The sequence below is a fragment of the Sus scrofa genome, chromosome 15, assembly GCF_000003025.6.
Source record: "Sus scrofa isolate TJ Tabasco breed Duroc chromosome 15, Sscrofa11.1, whole genome shotgun sequence".
Taxonomy (NCBI): domain Eukaryota; kingdom Metazoa; phylum Chordata; class Mammalia; order Artiodactyla; family Suidae; genus Sus; species Sus scrofa.
Window position 1 is genome coordinate 95,229,291 of NC_010457.5, and position 21,375 is coordinate 95,250,665.

Below are 21,375 nucleotides of genomic sequence, written 5' to 3' on the forward strand. Positions count from 1 at the left end.
CCCCCTGTGCCCATGCAAGGCAGAACCATCACATTTTATACTATGTGGCTTATAATGAGAAGCAATTATTCTTTTACATGTCTATTTCTCTTTCTAGACCATGTTTTAGGGCTGAGATTTATTTTAACATTCTCTTGAGTACAGTACAGACTTAGTGTGTGTCCTGCAGCAGGTGCTTAGTATGTTGGTCAATCTCCAGGTGTGCACATCTTTGAAAAAGTAGCACACTGCAACCCTAACACCTCCAGGCACATTTGGATCAGATCATATTCTTGTCAGGAAACAAACCAAACTCAGACATCCAGAGACCACTGGGTGCCTGAGAAGGGTATGAGACAAGTGAAGGAAGTGAGAAGAAATGCAAAGGGGGTGGTGGGGAGCCAGAGTGATGGTGCCTAGATCTTGGGGTGGGGGTTGGGGTGTGGGTGGGAGTGGGCGGGCTGCAGAGAATGAGCAATCGCACTGCTACAAGCAGCACTGGGGAACCTGCCTCACCTGAGTCCTCCTTTCTTCCTCAGACAGGACACCTAGCTGTTAGACTGATGTGCCGTGTGGGAGGCCTAGACTATTCTAACTTCTTCACAACATCATTTCCTGCTTCTCATTGTCCTTGCACTGTCCATCTGCTTCTGGGTGTCCACTCTTAGAAAAAATGGTTGCTTATAAGTAACCTCCCTCTTTCTTGACCTTAGCATACAAGGAAGGTGGACTGTTCAGTTCTTCAAAACGCCTATCCATCTATAGTATGTGTGAGTAGGAGTGGAGGGCGACAACGAAGCACACAGAGAGGCCTTGTGTAGCTGCCCTTGTGCTCAGAGGATCTGGATCGTAAGCATCTGGGCAGCTTGCCACAGGAAACTTCTCAGCAATGTAAATAGTCCTTAGGCAAATAAACCTCGACTGTTAGGCAAACTGAGAGGTTGGAAGAACAGGAACGACTCAAAATTTATATAATCCAGAAAAGATACTGTAAAACAAAATTAAACTCTATCAGAAAGTAGTATGAAAGAGAGCCACTGTAGTGGTTTGATCCCTGGGATGGGGATAAGGGCGGCTTGGAGTGTGGAGATGATCAAGGCCAGCACGGATCCAGCACTCTTGGGAAATGTTCATGAAATGAAGGAAGAGCAGAGCTTCGCAAGCAGCAGTCTTGGAGAGAGTGGGCTCCTCTGCCCTCTCCTAAAGAACCATACAGTCTGCAAAAGAGTCTTGGGCAGCAGTGGACCAGCACCGCATCTAGTGGGCCCCGATACTGCAGCAAAACAGGGGTAGTGAGAAGCAGTGACTCCAGAGACTGCCCAGAAGCCAATTCTGTCCGTACGGCTGTGCAAGCCCAATGAAAGGATTACAAAAGCTCAGGGACTGCCTAAATCCCTGGAGTAGGGGCACCTTCAAGAAGATACAAGTAGATACATGCCTGAATGATCAATCAGAAAAATCAAAGAGGTGAGACTGTATTTGTAACATCAGATTAGAGCCATTTTCAATGATAGATACATATATACACCATATATATATCCACATCTGACACATGGTGGGTTCTCAATATGCATAGTTATAAGGACTAGGAACATACGAAGGAGTCACCACATACATATTTCTTGGATAACTTCCTGATTTTTGTTGCTTTCTTCAAATAGATAAACACTGAATTTTGTTTTCATTTTTATTTCTTTGTATACTGCTTTCGAATAGGATCTTTCTTTAAAATAACATTTAAAATTTCCTCCTGATTTTCAAAGTAATATGTTTGCTGTTGAAAATTTAAAAAATTTAAAGAAACATAAAAATTATCTAAATGCCATCATCTAGAGATTACTACTGCTTACATTTGGTAAATTTTCTTTCATGTTTAGGTAGAGTGATTATAGATTGTTTCTGCTCTATCCTATTTTGACCATTAGTATTGTATTGTGAGCATTTCCCAATGTTATTAAATATTAATTAAATGTATTCTGCCACATAGATTTGCTATAATTTAACCAAGTCATCATTTTGGATGTTTTGGTTTTTCAATTTCGTAACTAATGTGATAAATATCCTCTTCTTAAATATTTATAAATTTAGGGTAATATTGTACAAGATAATCTGTTGGGTCAAATTACCGAACACTGAAATTCTTGGCTCAGTTTGCCAAATTGCTCTTCTGAAGGTTATTTTACTTTTTATTTTGTTTTTTTTAGGGTCACCCTGTTGCATTATGGAAGTTCCTAGGCTAGGGGTTTAATTGGAATTATAGCCACTGGCCTATGCCACAGTCATAGTAACAGGATTCAAGCTGCATCTGCCACCTTCATCACAGCTTAGGGCAATGCCAATCCTTAACCCATTAAGTGAGGCCAGGGATTGAACCCGCATCCTTATGGATACTAGTTAGGTTCATTACCACTGAGCCACAATGGGAACTCCCTTGGTCCTTAAGTTTTTTGATCACCATATTTTATTGCCAATCCTAGGCAAGTTGATGTGTCACGATGTGTAAATCTGGGTAAGTACAACAGCATGATTCAAACCATAACTTGGCAATTATATGTGAACAGAATCATGTTTGATTTACTTTTATTTCAATAGCTCTAAGCCTCTTATTTTACGATACTTGCATTGTCTTTTCTGAGTGTCTGCTCCTAGAAGGCAGTCAGTGTTGAGTAACTTGTTGTGACCATTAGCCCAACTCATTAATATTAACTCACTCAATTTCTTCATATCTGAACCACGGCATGGTGAAAGCACTTGGTGCTGTAGGTTTTTTTTTGAACTCACTCTGCTTTTCTCTTTTCCTGATATACACTTGCACCCGATATACTCACACCTCTCCTAATCCAACTTAAAGATAATATACAGGCCTTCTTCAAGTGAAGGGAGGAGGATAACTATTATCTCTCTGTCCTTCCTGAAGATCTATTCCAAATACTCCATCCCATCACTGCCATCTGTCCCAGGTCAAGAGCATACTTTTGTGGCAAGCTTAAAGGAATTTATGTTGGGATGGTCTCTTCCCTGTCTCTTCTTTTTTCTCCTTCAGAAGAGTCATGTGCTTGAGTTACTTTTTCTTTGGTTTTTCACTTCTCCCAGAAGAGTTATGTCCACTTAGCTGCTCACAGGTGCAGTTATCTTCTTTTTGTCTCTTCATCTCTTCCCACTTTCTTCCAACACAATGCCCATTTTCTCCAAGAAAGGTCCTCTTCCTTTACATGTTTTTTTTTTTTCCTATTGCTTTGCCCCACATCTTTGTGAACAGGTCATGCACCTTTGTTAAGGAAATAAACAAAATCTTCCATCTACTCTCATGTGGAATGCTGAAAAGGGGGACTTGAGTTGGTGGGTCCTCCGCCTGCAGAGTGTAGGACAGAAGAAAGAGAGACAGTGAAAGAGTGAGCACACACTTGCTGTCGGTCTCAGCAAACTGGGTGCAAAAGAGCAAAAGCCAATCATGGGATTGTGAGGAACAGGAACAAAAGCTGTGAATGAAGTGTGCAAATGGAAGATGGTTTGGATAAATTCCAAAGGCTGAGCAGAGTACATTTTTTACCTACTCTCAACCTTGCCTTGTGTAGTTAGCTGAGAATTATTAATGGCCAGTGCCTTATCCATTCAAAAAGTACCACAGACCTGATAGCTTAAACTACAAACATTTATATCTCATGGTCTGGAATCTGGGAAATCCGGGATCAAGACACCAGCAAATGATTCTGTGTCTGGTGAGGGACCACTTTCTGGTTAATAGATGGCTGTCTTCTTCCCATGTCCTCACATGTCAGAAGGACCAAGAGAGTTTTCTGGGGTCTCATTTACAAGTACACTAATCCCATTCATGAGGGTTCCACCCTATGACCTAATCATCTCTCAAAGGCCCACCTCCTAAAAGCATCACATTGAAGGTATGCATTTCAATATATGAATTCTGGGGGGTACAAACATTCAGTCTATAACAGCCAGGAATGAGTGAACAGTAGTTGTTGCTGAGGCCTGAAATAGTATCATGGAACACTTAACTGATACAGGTTTTCCACAGTAAACCCCAGAAAAGAGGGGGGTGGAAATGGGAAGAAAAGAGAAATAGTTGATTGTTACCATTGCTGCCAGAGAGGACAGAAGAAGAAGAAAAACAAGGCACTACTCCTTAAAATATGTCCAGAAATTCTCTTTAGAAAGTCTTTTTCAAAAGTTACTATTTATATTCTCTTCTGTCTTAAAGACAAGCTTTTAAAATAAAGCCAGAATTACCCTCATTCAATTAAACATTTGGTTGTTTTTACTATCTAATATTATATTAGCATTGTCCTGCTCTTCATATCAGCAATATATAGCATAAATGTCCTTATCTGTAGAAGTAAATTGGATTAGATGACTTATAAGCTCCTACCTAGTCCCTCCTCAAAGTCTGTAAATGTGTATTTTCACTTGCATTTTATAAGGATTTGAGGCCATCCTGGGAATCTAATGATTTCATTTCTTTCTTTTTTTTTTTCCAACAGAGGTTTCAGTACAATTTCAAAATAACCAACTTATAAATTATTGTAAACTATACTAGGTACATGCTGACTTTCTGCAAGTTATTTGAAAGTACTTTGAATAGGAGTTCCCATCAAGGTACATCGGTTAACAAATCAGACTAGGAACCATGGGGTTGTGGGTTTGGTCCCTGGCCTCGCTCAGTGGGTTAAGGATCCAGCATTGCCATGAGCTGTGGTGCAGGTCGCAGATGTGGCTCAGATCTGGCATTGCTGTGGCTGTGGTGTAAGCCAGCAGCTGCAGCTCCAATTCGACCCCTAGTCTGGGAACTTCCATATGCCACAGGTGCGGCCCTAAAAAGACAAAAAAAAAAAAAAAAAAGAAGAAGAAAGAAAATATTTTGAATATACAAAGGAGGTTAAACTAGGTGATTTTCATAATTCTTTACATCTTAAAATATGGTATCACTTATATCTGGAATATAATATACAGTACAAAGGAAACTTTCCACAGAAAAGAAAATCATGGACTTGGAGAATAGACTTGTGGTTGCTAAGAGGGAAACGGAGATAGTGGGAGGGACTGGGAGCTTGGGATAAATAGATGCAGAAAGTTGCTTTCAGGATGGATTAGCAATGGAATACTGCTGTGCAGCACTGGGAACTCTGTCTAGTCACTTATGATGGAACATGTAATATGAGAAAAAAGAATGTATACATGTAAGTGTAACTGAGTCACCATGCTGTACAGTAGAAAAAAATATATGCAAAAATAAAAAGATTTAAAAGTTCAAAAAAATTCTACAATGTCTTATAATAAAATGCAATGATGGCAGGATCAAGATGGTAGAGGAGTAGGACATGGAGCTCATCTTCTCCCACAAATGCATCAAAAAAAAAATCAAAAATATTTTAAAAATGTAATAAAATATTTTTAAAACCATCTACATGTAGAATGATTTGCCCAGAACATCTACTGAACTCTGTTAGAAGACCTCAGACTTCCAAAAAGGGCATAACTAGGTAGAACAAAAGGGGAAAAAAAAGACAGGGAGAGAGAGAGAGAAGAGAAAAAAAGTAATGAGGCTGGGACTAGCACACTTGAGAGGGAGCTGTGAAAGAAGAAAGGAATCTGCACCCCAGGAGGCCACCTAACTGATAAGAGATCAGCACAGATGGAGGGGGAGACTCGAAGCCTCAGAGAAAAGTGCAGTGGCTGTCTTGCAGAACGCAGAGCAGAGAGAGAGCCACACAGATAGCTAGTACCATCGCCCAGCACACCACCACAGCCTGAGACAATTGGGGTGGAGGGCTGGGTGCTAAAGCTCAGGCTACGGAGATCAGCTCCTGGTAGAGGACTAGGGTTGGCTGTGTGGTAACAATCTGAGGGGGTCAGGGAATGGTGTGCTGAGGGCTGGGAGTGGTATGCCGCAGCTGAGGGTGCCCAGGAGAAGGCCTAGGCTCCCCAAAGAAGCATCACTGCCGGGGAGGGTGGGGAAACCACCACAGGAACTTCTTTCTCTGCACATATGCAGGTTCTTAGTGGCAGGGCACCTCTTGCTTGCAGAGGCAGCTGCAAACTTCCCAAAAACTCAAACTCCAGAGATGCGCATAACCCACTATCACTTAGGGTCCCCGTGACCAGGCACTGCCAGAAGGTTCTGCAACCCAGTGCTGCCCATTGCCCCCACTTCCCCAGGCAAGCAAATAGCCCACCGTTGCTACTGCCAAGAGCCCTGGGTACCAGCCCAACATCCCTGAGGGTTGCCACAGCTAAGGGCCTTGCAACCAAGAGCACCCTGTTGCCCCCACCTCTCTGTGGGCTGCAACCACTGCCAAGAGCCTGGTGAACAGGAGCCCCTTCAAGGGCCACCAATTGTCTCCACCTCCCTGGAAGTACAAGCAAGCTGTACACCTGTATACTTCCTGTCAGGGGGCTAATGGCCTGCACACACTGAGGAAAGAGAAAGCAGGCATCCAAACCAAAAGCAGAGTTCATGCCAAAAAAAAACAGTAAGCCCACACAAGCTACCCAGGGATGCTTCCTCATATAAATAGCCCTCCAAGACTACAGTAGATAATTGTTTTCCCTAAAATCGCAGAGTAAAAAAATATAAGCAAAATGAAGAAGAACAGGAACTATTCCCAATTAGAAGAACAGGAGAATTTCCCTGAAGGAGCAAACAATGAAACAGACCTCTGCAGTCAAATAGACACCAAGTTCAAAAAGGAGGTAATGAAAATACTGAAGGGGAGTTCCCACCATGGCGCCATGGAAACAAATCCGAGTAGTAACCATGAGTTTGTGGGTTTGATCCCTGGCCTCACTCAGTGGGTTAAGGGTCTGGCTTTGCTGTGAGCTGTGGTGTAGGTCGTAGATGCAGCTCAGATCTGGCATTGCTGTGGCTGTGGCATGGGCTGGCAGCAACAGCTCTGATTAGACTCCTAGCCTGGGAACCTCCACATGCCATGAGTGTGGACTTAAAAAGACAAAAGACAAAAAAAAAAAAAGAAAGAAAGAAAGAAAGAAAGAAAATACTGAAGGAATTAAGAATGGCTATCAATAGTAGCACATATTACTTTAAAGAGGAACAAGAAACTATAAGGAGGAGCCAAGAAAAATTATAAAATTCATTGCAGAGATGAAAGCTGAACTAAAGGCACTGAATAGCAGAATAAATAATATAGAGGAATGAATAAGTGACTAGAAAGATAGAATAATGGAAATTAATCAATCAGGACAGCAAACAGAAAGCCAAATGGAAAAAAAGGCAATATAAGATATCTATGGGATAATATAAAGTATGCCAATCTATGCATACTAGGGATGCCAGAAGGAGAAGAAAAAGGAGATTGAAGATGTATTTGAAGAAATTATGGTTGAAAACTTTCTAAAGCTAAAGAAGGAAACAGATATCTAGATACAGAAAGCACGGAGATCCCCAAACAAGTTGAACCCAAACAGACCATCAACAAGACATATTATAATAAAATGGCAAATTTAAAGATAAGGAGAGATAGATCAAGATGGTGGAGGAGTAGACACGGTGCTCACCTTCTCCCACAAACACATCAAAACAAAAAACCAAAAAAAACTACCTACATAAAGGCTGATTCACACAGAACATCTACCAAATGCTGTCAGAAGACCTTAAACCTGCAAAAAGGGCAAGAAACCCTCCAGACAACTGGGTATAAAAAAAGGAGAATAAAAAAGAGAGAGAGAAGAGACAGGGGAAAAAAAAAAAAAAAGGAATCAGGCAGGGACTAGCACTCCTGAGAGGGATCTGTGAAAGACAAAAGGAACCTGTACCCTGGGAAACCACCTAACTGATAGGGAGATGAGCTGAGACAGAGGGACCTCAAAGCCTTGGAGAAAAGCACAATAGCTAGACTGAGGGGGGAAAAGCAGAGAGAGAGCTGTAAAGACCATCATCAGTACCACCACCTAGGACACAACAGCCTGAGATGTGAGGGGGGCAAGGGGGGCTGAGCACTAAGACCCAGGCTCCGGAGGTCAGTTCCTGGGAGAGAATTAAGGATGAGTGTGTGGAGACAGTCTGAAGGGCTAGGGAGCAGGGTGCCATGGGCTGGGGAGTGGAGTGCCATCTCTGAGGAAACCCAGGAGGAGGCCTACCTAGCAGGAGAGGCAAGGTGCTATTGTTGGGGGGGCAAGAAGAGGATGGTTGGACCACCATAGGAGTATCTTTCTCTGTGCATGTGGGGGCTCTCAGGTGGCAAGGCGCCTCTTGCATGGGCTAAGGAGGGGGGGCACCTACTGTGTGGGCTATGGGCGGCAAGGGGCAAAACACTGCAGCCATCTCAGACTCCAGAGGTGGGTATGGCCAGGTACCACTAGGGGCCCATGGAGAGGCATCACCTGCAGCAGCAGTCACCTCAGAAGTGAGTACAGAGGAGGTCAGTGCAACAGAGCATCATTCGTTGCTGCTCTCACTCCCCTGGGAACACACATATACCCTGGTGTTGCCACTGCCAAATGTTCTGAGTACCACCTACACTGGTCTGAGGCACAATGCCACTTTCCAGGGCCCTGCCACCAGGAGCAGCCTGTGTCACCTCCCCACAGGACCTTGCCACTGTCGAGGGCCCAGCAACCAGGCTACTAACCCTGCCCATTGCCTTCATCTCCATGGAAGCAAGTACAGGCCATACACTAGCATGTCAATAACAGCCTGCACACAGGAAAGAGACATCAAGCATCTAAACCAAAGGCAGCCCTCATACCAAAGGGGAAAAAAAAAAATAAGCCCTCACAAACTACCCAGGTGCACTCTCACGTATAAATAGCCCTCCAAGACAACATTAGTTGTTTTCCCTAAACTCACAGAATAAGAAAAATATAAGCAAAATGGTGAAATGCAAGACTCATTCCCAGATAAAAGAACAGGACAATTCTCCTAAAGGAGCAAACAATGAAACAGATCTCTGCAGTCTAACAGACACAAAGTTCAAAAAGGAGATAGTGAAAATACTGAAGGAATTGAGTGGATATGAACAGTGATACAGACTATTTTAATAGGGAACTAGTAAATATAAGGAAGAACCAAGAAAAATTTAAAAATTCATTTGCAGAGGCACAAGTTGAGTTAAAGTCACTGAAGAACAGAATGAATAATGCAGAGGAATGAATTAGTGATTTGGAAGATAGAAAAATGGAAATCACCCAATCAGGACACAGACAAAAAACCAAATCAATAAAGATGAAAGCAATATAAGAGATCAATGGGATAATATAAAGCAGGCCAACCTATGCATAATAGGGATTCCAGAAGGAGAAGAAAAAGAAAAGGGGATTGAAAATATATTTGAAGAAATTATGGCTGAAAACTTCAAATCCAAAGGAAACAGATAAAAGGTACAGGAAGCCCAGAGGGACCCAAACAAGCTGAATTCAAACAGACCCACACCAAGACATATAATAAATAAAATGGCAAAAGTTAAAAGAGGATCTAAAGGAAGCAAGAGAAAAACAAAGAGTTAATTATAAGGGAACCCCCATAAGGCTATCAGCTGATTTCTCTACAGAACACTACAAGCCAGAAGAGAGTGACAAGATACATTCAAAATTCTAAAAGGGAAAAATCTGTAGCATGGAATACTCTACCCAGCAAGAATACATTTAAAATAGAAGGAGAAATACAGAATTTCTCCAATGAACAAAAACTCAAAGAATACAGCAATACTAAACCCATTCTAAAATAAATGCTGAAAGGGTTCCTCTAAATAAAAAGAAGTAAGAAGACACAGGATGGAGAAAATCACAATTGGAAAGGAATCACTTAAATAAGACAGTATACAAAACTAAAAGGAAAAAAAACCTATGGTACAAGATTTTTTTTACAAACACAAGGAACAGCAAAAGGACAAACATGAAGATGTTAAAAAAGGACTTCAAAATCATAAAGTGTGGGAAAGGAGAGTAAAAAAATCTAGACTCTCTTTTTTTAGAATGTGTTTGAGCCTATATGACTATCAGGCTAAGCAAGCACATATAGGAAGGGGTTAACATACTTGAAAAACAGGGCAACCACGAATCGAAACCAAACAATACATACACAAAAACTAAAAAGAAGAGGACACAAGCATAAAGTAAAAGGAAATCATCTAACCAAAAAAGCTTGGGGTTAATAGATGCAGACTATTGCCTTTGGAATGGATTAGCAATGAGATCCTGCTGTGTAGCACTGGGAACTATGTCTAGTCACTAATGATGAAGTCTGATAATGTGAGAAAATAGAATGTATACATGTATGTGTAACTGGGTCACCATGATGTACAGTAGAAAATTGACAGAACACTGTAAACCAGCTATAATGGAAAAAATAAAAATCATTATATATTATTATAGAGTCAATTGGAAAACAAGGTTTAAAATGGCAATAAATACACATTTATCAGTAATTACCTTAAATGCCAATGAAGTGAATGCTCCAATCAAAAGACATAGTGTGGGAGACTGGATTAAAAAAAAATAACAGCTACAATATGTTGCCGACCAGGGACTCACCTTAGGGCAAAGGAGACACATAAATTGAAAGTGAGGGGATGGAAAAGATATTTCATGCTAATGGAAAAGACAGGTAAGCAGGAGTTGCAATACTCATATCAGACAAAATAGACTTTAAAATGAAGGCCATAAAGAAAGATAAAGAAAGACACTATTTAATGATAAAAAGATCCATTCGAGAAGAAGATATTACAATCATCAATGTATATGCCTCTAATATAGGAGCACGCAGATACATACAACAAATACTAACAGACATAAAAGGAGTTGATGGCAATATAATAATACTAAGAGACTTTAACACCCCACTCACATCAATGGACAGATCCTCTAGACAGAAAATCAATAAGGCAAGAAAGATCCTAAATGACACAATAGAAAAGTTAGACTTTGCTGATATTTTCAGGACATTACATCCCAAAAAATCAGAATACACATTCTTTTCAAGTGCACATGGAACATTCTCAAGGATCAATCACATACTGGGGCACAAAACTACCCTCAATAAATTTAAGAGTACAGAAATTATTTCAAGTGTCCACTCTAACCACAAAGGCATAAAACTAGAAATCAACCACAGGAAAAGAAATGAGAAAAAACTGACTACATGGAGACTGAACAACATGCTATTAAAAAACCAACGGGTTCGAGTTCCCACTGGGGTTCAGAGGAAATGAATCTGACAAGGAACCATGAAGTTGCAGGTTCAAACCCTGGCCTTGCTCAGTGGGTTAAGGACCCAGCATTGCCGTGAGCTGTGGTGTAGGTTGCAGATGTGGCTTGGATCCCACGTTGCTGTGGCTGTGGCATAGACTGGAAGCTGTAGCTCTGATTTCTACCCATAGCCTGGGAACCTCCATATGCCTTTGGTGAGGCCCTAAAAAGCAAAGAGAAACAAACAAATAAGCAAACAAACAAATAAAACAAAACCAATGGGTCAATGAGGAGATCAAGAGGGAAATTTAAAAAATACCTCAAGACAAATGATAATGAAGATGCAACCATTCAAAATCTATGGGGTGTCACAAAAGCAGTTCTTAGAGGGACGTTCATAGCAATACAGGCCTTTCTCAAATCTACAACTTAACCTACCACCCAAAAGAATTAGAAAATGGAGAACAAACAAAACCTAAAGTCAGCAGAAGGAAGGAAATCATAAAGATCAGAGAGGAAATAAATGAAAAAGAGCTTCAAAAAAAAAAAAAAAAAAAACAGACAAAATCAATAAAACCAAGAGCTGGTTCTTTGAAAGGGTAAACAAAATTGATAAAGCTTTAGCTAGTTTCACCAAGAAGATGAGAGAAAGAACTCAAATACAAAAAATAAGAAATGAACAAGTAGAAATCTCAATGGATACTGCAGAAATATATATATATATAAAAGAGACTACTATGAATAATTATATGCCAACAAATTTGATAACCTAGAAGAAACAGACAACTTTCTAGAGACACACAGCCCACCAAAACCGAATCAAGAAGAAATAGATCAATTGGACAGACTGGTCACTAGAAATGAAGTTGAATATGTAATAAAAACACTTTGTACAAACAAAAATCCAGGACCAGATGGCTTCTCAGAAGAATTCTACCAAACATACAAAGAAGAACTTATACTCACCCTTCTTGAACTTTTCCAAAAGGTTGAAGAAGAAGGAATATTCCCAAAGACATTCTATGATGCCACCATCACCCTAATACCAAAACCAGACAAAGGTACTACCAAAAAGGAAAATTATAGGCCAATATCTATGTTCATCTTTAATGAATACAGATGCAAAAATTCTCAACAAAATTTTAGCCAACCGAATACAACAACATATAACAAAGGTCATACACCATGACCAAGTGGAATTCATCCCAAGTTCACAAGGATGGTTCAACATATGCAAATCAATAAATGTCATACACCACATATACAAAAGTAAAAAAACACATGATAATCTCAACAGATGCAGAAAAAGCATTCAAAATCCACATTCCGTTCATGATAAAAACTCTTACTAAAGTGGGTATAGAGGGAACATACCTTAACATAATAAAAGCCAATTATGACAAACCCATAGCCAATATAATACTCAAAGAAGAAAAGCTGAAAGTGCTACCTCTTAAATCTGGAATAAGACAAGAATGCCCACTCTTATCACTTTCATTCAACATAGGATTTTAAGTCTTATCCATAGCAATCTGACAAACAAAAGAAATAAAAGGTATCCACATTGGAAGAGAAGAAAAATTTTTACTCTATGCAGACGACATGAAACTATATTCAGAAAACCCTAATTACTCCACACAAAAACTACTGGAACTTATCAATGAAAAGTACTTTCAGCAAAGCAGCAAGATACAAGATTAACATTCAGAAATCAGTTGCAATTCTGTATACTAACAATGAAATATTAGAAAAAGAATATAAAAATAATCCCTTTTATATCCTACCAACAAAGACATACCCAGGAATAAACCTGACCAAGGAGGTGAAAGACTTATATGCTGAGAACTATAAAACATTAATCAAAGAAACTAAAGAGGATTCAAAGAAATGGAAAGATATCCCATGCTCCCGGATTGGAAGAATTAATATTGTTAAAATGGCCATTCTACCCAAAGCAATTGCAGATTCAATGTAATCCCTATCAAATTACCCGTGACATTTTTCACAGATAATAATTAGAACAAATAATCCAGAAATTTATATGCAACCATAAAAGACCCAGAATTGCTGAAGCAATCCTGAGGAAACAAAACCAAGCAGGAGGCAAAACTCTCTCAGACCTCAGACAATATTACAAAGCTACAGTAATCAAGACAGTGTAGTACTGGTACAAAAACAGACATACAGACCTAAGGAACAGAATGGAGAACCCAGAAATAAACCTAGACACCAGTGGTCAACTACCCTTGACAAAGGAGGCAAGAATATAAAATGGGAAAACTATGGTCTCTTCAGCAAATGTTACTGGGAAAATTAGACAGCTGCATGTAAATCAATGAAACTAGAATGTACCCTCACACCATGCACAAAAATAAACTCAAAACGGTTTAAAGACTCAAACATAAGACAAGACACTGTAAAACTCCTATAAGAGAGAGGCAAAACATTCTGACATAACTGTACAAAGGTTTTTTAGTTCAGTCTCCCGAAGCTATAGAAATGAAAGAAAACAAATGGGACCTAATCAAACTGACAAGCCTTTTCACAGCAAAGGAGACCATCTAAAAAAAAAAAAGAAAAGAAAAGACAACCTAGGGAATGGGAAAAAAAAGTTGCAAATGATAAAAATGACAAGGGCTTAATCTCCAAAATATGCAAACAATTCATAAAACTCAACAAGAAAAAAATCAAACCACCCAATTGAAAAATGGACAGAAGACCTGACTAGACCTTTCTCCAAAGAAGATATATGGATGGCCAGTAGGCACATGAAAAGATGCTTGACCTCACTAATTATTAGTGAAATGCAACTCAAACTACAATGAAGTACCACCTCACACTTGCTACAAATAACAAAGAAATACTGGAGAGGGTGTGAAGAAAATGGAACCCTCCTACCCAGTTGGTGGGAATGTAAATTGGTACAACCACTATGGAAAACAGTATTGAGGTACCTCAGAAATCTATAGAACTATCATATGATCCAGCAATCCCACTCATGTACATATACCCAGACAAAACTATAATTCAAAAAGACACATGTATTGGCCAACAAGCACATGAAAAAAATGCTCACATCATTGATTATTAGAGAAATGCAAATCAAAACTCCTATGAGGTACCACCTCACACCAGTCAGAATGGCCATCATTAATAAGTCCACAAATAACAAATGCTGGAGTGTGTGTGGAGAAAAGGGAACCCTCCTGCACTACTGGTGGGAATGTAAGCTGGTACCACCACCATGGAAAACAGTATGGAGGTACCTCACAAAATTAAATACAGAACTACCATATGATCCAGCAATCCCACTCTTGGGCATATATCTGGACTATAAAACTTTCCTTGAAAAAGACACATGCACCCATGTACTCATTGCAGCACTATTCACGATAGCCAAGTCATGAAAACAACCTAAATGTCCACTGACAGATGAATGGATTAAGAAGATGTGGTATATATACACAGTGGAAATCTACTCAGCCATAAAAAAGAACAAAATAATGCCATTTGCAGCAACGTGGATGGAACCAGAAACTCTCATTCTAAGTGAAGTATGTCAGAAAGAGAAAGACAAAAACCATATGATATCACGTACCTGGAATCTGATATACGGCACAAATGAACCTTTCCACAGAAAAGAAAAATCATGGACTTGGAAAATAGGCTTGTGGTTGCCAAGGGGGAGGAGGAGGGAGTGGGATGGACTGGGAATTTGGGGTTAATAGATGCAAACTATTGCCTTTGGAGCGGATAAGCAATGAGATCCTGCTGTATAGCACTGGGGACTACATCTAATCATTTATGATGGAGCATGATAATGTGAGAAAAAAGAATGTATATATGTATGTTTGACTGGTTCAACTTGCTGTACAGTAGAAAACTGACAGAACACTGTAAACCAGCTATCATGAAAAAAATAAAAATCATTAAAAAATGAAAAATAAATAAGTAAACAAAACTCTCATCCCCACCTCAAGGAAACCGTTATCAGAGACGAGAAATCAAATGTATTATTTGAAGTTTAACAACTTTCTATTTTTCAAATTTTGTGTAAATGCAGGGTAAATGGAAAGTGTTTATTTCCTCATCTTAAGTCATGTCACTCCACATGATTTAAATACATGCTCTAAGTGTAATTTCATCTATATTCTGAAGTAAGATTTATACATATTCATCATGAGAGGCATAGTTCTGAGAATACAAATTCAGCGAAAAGCCAAAAAAAAAAAAAAAAAAAGGTACACGCACTCTTCTGTTCATTGCAGCACTATTCACAATAGCCAAGACATGGAAGCAACGTTAATATCCATCGACAGATGAATGGGTTAAGAAGATGTGGTATGTGTATACTATGGAATATTACTTAGCCGTAAAAAGAACAAAATAATGCCATTCAGAGCAGCATGGATGCAGCTAGAGATTATCATACTAAGTGCAGTAAAGGAGAAAGAGGACAAATACCATGATATCACATATGTGGAATCTAAAACATGGCACAAATGGAACCTCTCTACAAAACAGAAACAGACTCACGGACATAGAGAACAGATTTGTTGTCAAGGGGGAGGAGGGAGGGAGTGAAATGGACTGGGAGTTTGGGGTTAGTAAATGCAGACTGTTACATTTAGAATGGATAGCTAATGAGGTCCTATATCTAATCCCTTGGGTCCACGATGGATGATAATATAAGAAAAGGAATGTATATATATATGTATGACTGGGTCACTTTGCTGTATAGCAGAAATTGCCACAACACTTTAAATCAACCATGCCTTAATAAAAAAATAAAGTTGGCATTCCTGTTGTGGCTCAGTGGTAACAAATTCCACAAGTATCCATGAGGATGTGGGTTTGATCCCTGGCCCTACTCAGTGGGTTAAGGATCCAGCATTTTTGTGAGCTGTGGTGTAGGTTGCCGAAATGGCTACTATGGCATTGCTGGGACTGTGGCACAAGCTGGCAGCTGCAGCTCTGATTTGATCCCTAGCCTGGGGAACTTCCACATACTCCAGGTGTGACTCTAAAAAAATTAATTAATTAATTTAAAAAGTCAAATGAACTCCAAAATATGCAATGTGTGATAATTTGTTTCTTTTTTCAGAAGAGTGTTTTTAAAGTCATGGCTCTTGATCAGTTATATACATTCCTATTAGCATGTCTTTAAGAAACCTGTACATAATCTCTACATATTTAAAACTATTCCAATCTCCATACACTAAAAATCTATTCAATCTATAATACACATCCAAAACTTTAAAGTTCATATTGCAAAATAAGGGACATTTTAATTTTATTTCTAATAAAATGAATATTACACATGACTCAGTTAAATGTAGGGTCACCAGCACATAGAGTGGAAAATTCTTCAGGTATGGAATTGTTCTGAGGCAACAATAGGAGAACCAGAGGATAAAATTATACCGTATCTTAGATATTGTAGATCATAAACCATAATGTTATTCCTTCTTTCCTCTAAGAACATTTAAAATCTGTTATTTGTTCTTTTGTTTTGAATCACTGAAGCATTTTAAAGAAATCTTTCTAAAAGTAATAAATTAATGCTCTTCCAGGGAAATTTTCACTCTAATGTCAGAATACTACCAACTTTCTAAATTATATTTTTTTTACTAAAAATTTTATTTTTATTTTCGTAGTGTGGAAAATTTTTTTTTGTCCAAAATTGCCTTTTTGCAAATATGCTAATCATCAAAGTATTTGTAATAATTTTTTAAAGATCCTCTTAAACATACATTTACTGATTTCAAGAAAGTGTAAGACATACTTATGGGATGGAAAGTATTATAGAATAATCAGAAACCATAATTGTTATCTTACAGGATGGAATGTTTTTCCTTAACAAACCACCAGGGTCTAGGAATGGGAGAAACTGTGTGTGTGTATTATATGGGAGGGAGTGTTTAAGGGTGGCATTGGTGATGACAGTAACTGGTAAGGAAGTAAATAAGAATCAATGCTTCTTTATTCAAGTTGTCTCATATATAGGTCAATGTCTCAATTCTCTTTTTGAGCAGCCATATTATCTATAGTGTTGTCATACAGACATATAGAACTGGATGTTAAAAAGCTTAAAATTTTATCTTTCATTCATTTTCCTTCCTCCCACCCTTTCCTCTGGCAACAAGGGTGTTTAAAGCAATGCAAAGTGGGCCAGAAATGCCATTCTTAATGCAGGAAGAATATACTATCTAAATGTGCTCAGAAAACAAATAAGGAGAAATTTCAATATTTAACTGTGGAAATAACCAGTTACAAGTCAGAAGAAAAAGTATCTGCCCTAACACATTTTCTTTTCAGCATCATGTTCAGTGCTGGCCAGAGGTACACAAGTTTGGGAAGAGAATTTAATGTCATTTCTTCCAACTCTGGAAACAATTCTACTTGGGAGACTCAACAGTCCAGATAAGACTACTCATTTCATGACTTGTGAATCACTGACTGTACATCTTCATGGAAGAAAAGTAGTTTTCTCTAGCTGTTCAGAACCAAAAATGTTTGTAAAACATCAGGATTCCAGAGAGGAACTGGAAAAAAGAATTTTGCAGATTTCTTTTGTTCACTTGAACATTTGCTAACCTTTATCTTCCCAAGAAGGTGTTTTTATTTTATAACAACCTAAGTTAACTTTCTTTTTAGTAGAACAGGGTCCACAATTGCAAAATTGAGACAATTAGGCTAAGACACACTTCTAGGAGAGATTCTTCAGCTGAAGAAAAATTCATATGAGCACGCTTATTCACATGCAATATCAATACAACTATCCCAGACAGACCTTTTCACTAATATGGAAGAAACGGGTTTAATTATACGCACTCCACTGTGGCATTACTCATTCCTATAACGTGTTTTTCAAAAAATAAAAGAAAGGTTCAGTATTTTTACAAGGTCTTTTTCTTTCAATGCTATCATCCAGTCCATTGCTGCAACATAAAGATGTGGTATGAAGAATTTCCCATTTCAAAGAATGCCTTGTATCCCCCATCAGGAAAGTAGGCACACTCTGGGAGGCCAGCCAGGATGTGGGAATGGCCTTTTATAAAACTGGATTTTTATATAGATATTAAAACGGAATTTTACCTGTATTTGCAGTAATTTTATATTTACTAAATATTCTCTAGCCTTCAAGAATACAATGCTAAAATTCGAGGAATTCTTTCCTTTACTCGTTTTTGCAAAGGAAAAATAGTCTCTAAAACAAATTTCCACATTTTTTGGCAACAGTTTAAGTACATTTTTGGAAATGTGTAATACTTACTTTGGTTTTAAAAAGTTCATGCAAACCAAACCCCAAAATTCTATAGCTGCCTGGGGAAATCTATTTTAACACACCCCAGGACTGTTTCAGAGCCGTCGGATTTTTACACCATGGAAATAGAAAATATTAACCAGTAAAATAACTGGCAGGTTTTCAGGAGGGTTGAGAAGGCTGGCATTAAGTCACCCAGCAAGCAAGACAGTTGTCAAAGCTGCACTTCGGGTTTGTCGGTTCCCATTTCTCCCCTCCTCCTTTTGCCAGGCCGGTGGTGGGGGTGGGGAGGGGGCAAGAAGGGCGGGCAGAGATTCTCTAGAACTGCCAGTTTTTTTTCCCAGCGTCGCGCACCTGCCGTTCCCCCCTCTGTGCGGTCGCGGCCAACTTCCGGCAGGACGCCAGGGCCGGCTGGGCAAGGGGCGCACCTGGCCCATCAACCTTTAGCCGGAGTGGGCTGGGGCGAGCCCGGCGCCCAGATTAGTGGGCTGAGCGTGCTATGTTTTTTTTTAAAGTCAGCCTCCCCGGAGATATGGATTTGGCTGGGCGTGCTCTTTGAAATACTATATTGGGAACCTCACACTTTAAAAAAAAAAAAAATTCTTTTTTAATTGCAAACCTTCCCATTTCGCTCGGCAGCTGGAGAGCAGGCCCGAGGCGGCGTCTCCTCCCTCCCGCCCGCCACCCCCGTTTTCCTCCTTCCCGCCCCCTCCCCCAGCCCGAAGCAGGACTCGCGGGAGCCGCCCCCTCCCGGGCGCCCACTTGGTTCCTCCCAGCTGCCGTGCGAATGGGCCGCCCTCCGGATTCCGCGGAGGGGGCGGCGGGAAGAGGCCGAGCCCGGCCCGGCGGCCGCCGCCCCCGCCCCCGCCCTGCGGCGGCCCACGCCGGGATCTGCGTCACTCGGCCGCGCGTGGGCGGGAGTCGGAGCGGCGAATGTAGCAAGAGCGGAATCTCCCAATGTGACAGCGCGCGGGGGGTGGAGGTGGCGGAGGCGGGCGGGGGAGGGGGTGGGTGCAGCGCGGGGAGGGGAAGGGGGAGGACGTGGTGGGGGAGGCGCCGCCGCCGCCGCCGCCGCCCGCGCGCCCGAGCCGGGAGGAGCCGCCGCCACCACCGCGGCCGAGCGAGTGCCGTCGGGGCTGGCGGGCGGGAAGGAGCGGCGGGCCCGAGCTGGCGGTGGGGGGGAGCAGGGAGAGCGCGCCCACCACCTTCCCTTCCCCCCTCGATGGGAGCGGGGGCGTCCCGGCCGCCGCTGCCGACTGAGGAGAGAGAACCGGGGGCCGTCACTTCGGAGTTAGGGCTGAGGCGTCCTTGGGGGAGAGCGCGCCAAGACCGCTGCAGCCGCTGGCCGAGTACGTACCAACTCGCTGTCCGCCTACTGCGTGAAGCGTTCGCGCTCGTGCGGCCGCGGGCGAACTTGGGGCGATGGAGTCTTCGGGCCGCGCCAGCACTTGGGGGGCGGGCATCCAGGGCGGCGGGCCCTGAGCGGCTGCCGCCGGAAGGAGTCGGCAGCATCGGGCTCCTGTGGGTGATTCCCGGAGAAATTCGGTGCGCAGGGGCAGCGGGAAGAAGGCTAGCAAGGCAGTGGCCCGACTAGTACGTTCTCCTGCTTGAAAGCCGGGGGCGCATCGTCCATTCTCCTGACTCGGCTGGGCCGTCGCGCGTGGCGCGGAGCAGTGGTGGGGTTGCGTAGTGTGTTGTGCGTGGTGGTGCGCGCGCCCACCCCAGAGTTTTGCAGCCAGGGGCAGAATCTTTTTGTTGGTTTGTTTACTTTATAAAAGTGTTGCTCTACAGTCTTATTTTTCGTTCTGGGGATCTTCTCCTTCGGAATGTAGTTTTTTTTTTTTTTTTTAAAGCGGAAGGAGAGTTTTGCTTGGAAGTGGCTTACAGAAACTTGGCACCGAGGTGCAATGGAAGCGAGAGACTCATTGTGCTCGCTAAGGCCGAGTGTGGAATTTGCAAACACATGTGGGACATACAAGCCTTGGATGCAGAGGTGTGTGACTTTATTCCTGGAGAAAGTGCAGTCAAATGCTTATGGGCTGCAGCCTCAGGGTTCACAAGGCTTAAGATAGGAAACGAGACTTCTAGTGAGCCTAAATGTTAAGATCTTGAGGGAAAAGATAATTGAATTGGAATATGAATAGGTTCCGCAGATCAAGTTTTGCAGCATGTGACCAGTAGGAATCTTTGACTTGCATATACTTATTCCTCATTCCGGGAGGATCCGGAAGGCATGGCAAAATTGGGGGTAGCTGTCAATTTAAAATTTCATCTTGATTCGGAATAACCTGTCACTACCAGTTGGTTTGTCAGTAACATGTCTGCAAGCTTAAAGGAGTGCAAAGATCAGAAGCTGAGAGGGAAATTCTCAGACGGAGTTTAAAAATATTTTGGCAGTTTTAATAGATAATATTAGATTGCATAGGAACAGAGGAACTGAATTTTAAAAAGATTAGTCACGTAGGAAATGCTAGGCTGTTTTGTTAGACAAGTGTGTGCACACACTGAAATGCCTTCTTAGATTTTCACTTCTGTGAAAAATTACCCCTGTAAAACATACCAAATTTTGACATGTCATAATATCTGTGGGTTTTAAGAAGAAATATTGGAAGAGAGAATGCATAGGATTTACTTTCTCTGTTTTGGGTGGAGACCGGTATTTTCTCAAAGACCTAAAAAGTTGTTTGTAGTCTAATCTGTGTGCCACTAAAAGTGGTTCTTAGATTCAGGGGTATCTTTTCCCCTTCCATTTCGGGTATTTGAAACATTTAATGTTGCCTTTCATTAAGTTTTTTAAATTATGCTGTCCTTATAGGTATTATCTTGCATGTAAGTGTTCTCTTGAGAGTTTATACATATCTGACAAGGTCAGCCTTCTTTATTCCTATTTGAGTATTGTTGGAAAATCAAGTTTTGAGAGAAAATGTCAAGGAACCATTGGAAGTTTTCTTGTTTTAATTTTATTATTTTTAGCA

General features: G+C 40.9%; 2 protein-coding genes across 10 annotated transcripts in view; one reads left to right on the forward strand and one right to left on the reverse strand.

The window, feature by feature from the left end:
* The window catches only part of NEMP2 (nuclear envelope integral membrane protein 2), a 402,284-nt gene that overhangs the window by 118,160 nt on the left and 262,749 nt on the right, over positions 1-21,375 (reverse strand). Inside the window, exon 1 of one of the 6 annotated variants that reach the window (XR_002339400.1) lies at positions 19,758-20,099. The exons of 3 other annotated variants lie outside the window; for them this stretch is intronic. The gene's annotated coding sequence lies outside the window, so the exon portion shown is untranslated. Of the gene's footprint in view, positions 1-19,019; positions 19,035-19,757; positions 20,100-21,375 lie in introns of those variants that run through there. 2 more of the 6 variants (XM_021076064.1, XM_021076066.1) reach the window with 2 other exon arrangements.
* NAB1 (NGFI-A binding protein 1) overlaps positions 19,413-21,375 on the forward strand; it is a 46,376-nt gene continuing 44,413 nt past the window's right edge. The window contains exons 1-2 of one of the 4 annotated variants that reach the window (XM_021076055.1): positions 19,460-19,749; positions 20,254-20,393. In XM_021076055.1, the coding sequence (XP_020931714.1) occupies positions 20,308-20,393 (86 nt within the window). In that variant the 5' untranslated portion in view covers positions 19,460-19,749; positions 20,254-20,307. Of the gene's footprint in view, positions 19,750-20,253; positions 20,394-21,375 lie in introns of those variants that run through there. The other 3 variants (XM_021076057.1, XM_021076058.1, XM_021076056.1) reach the window with 3 other exon arrangements.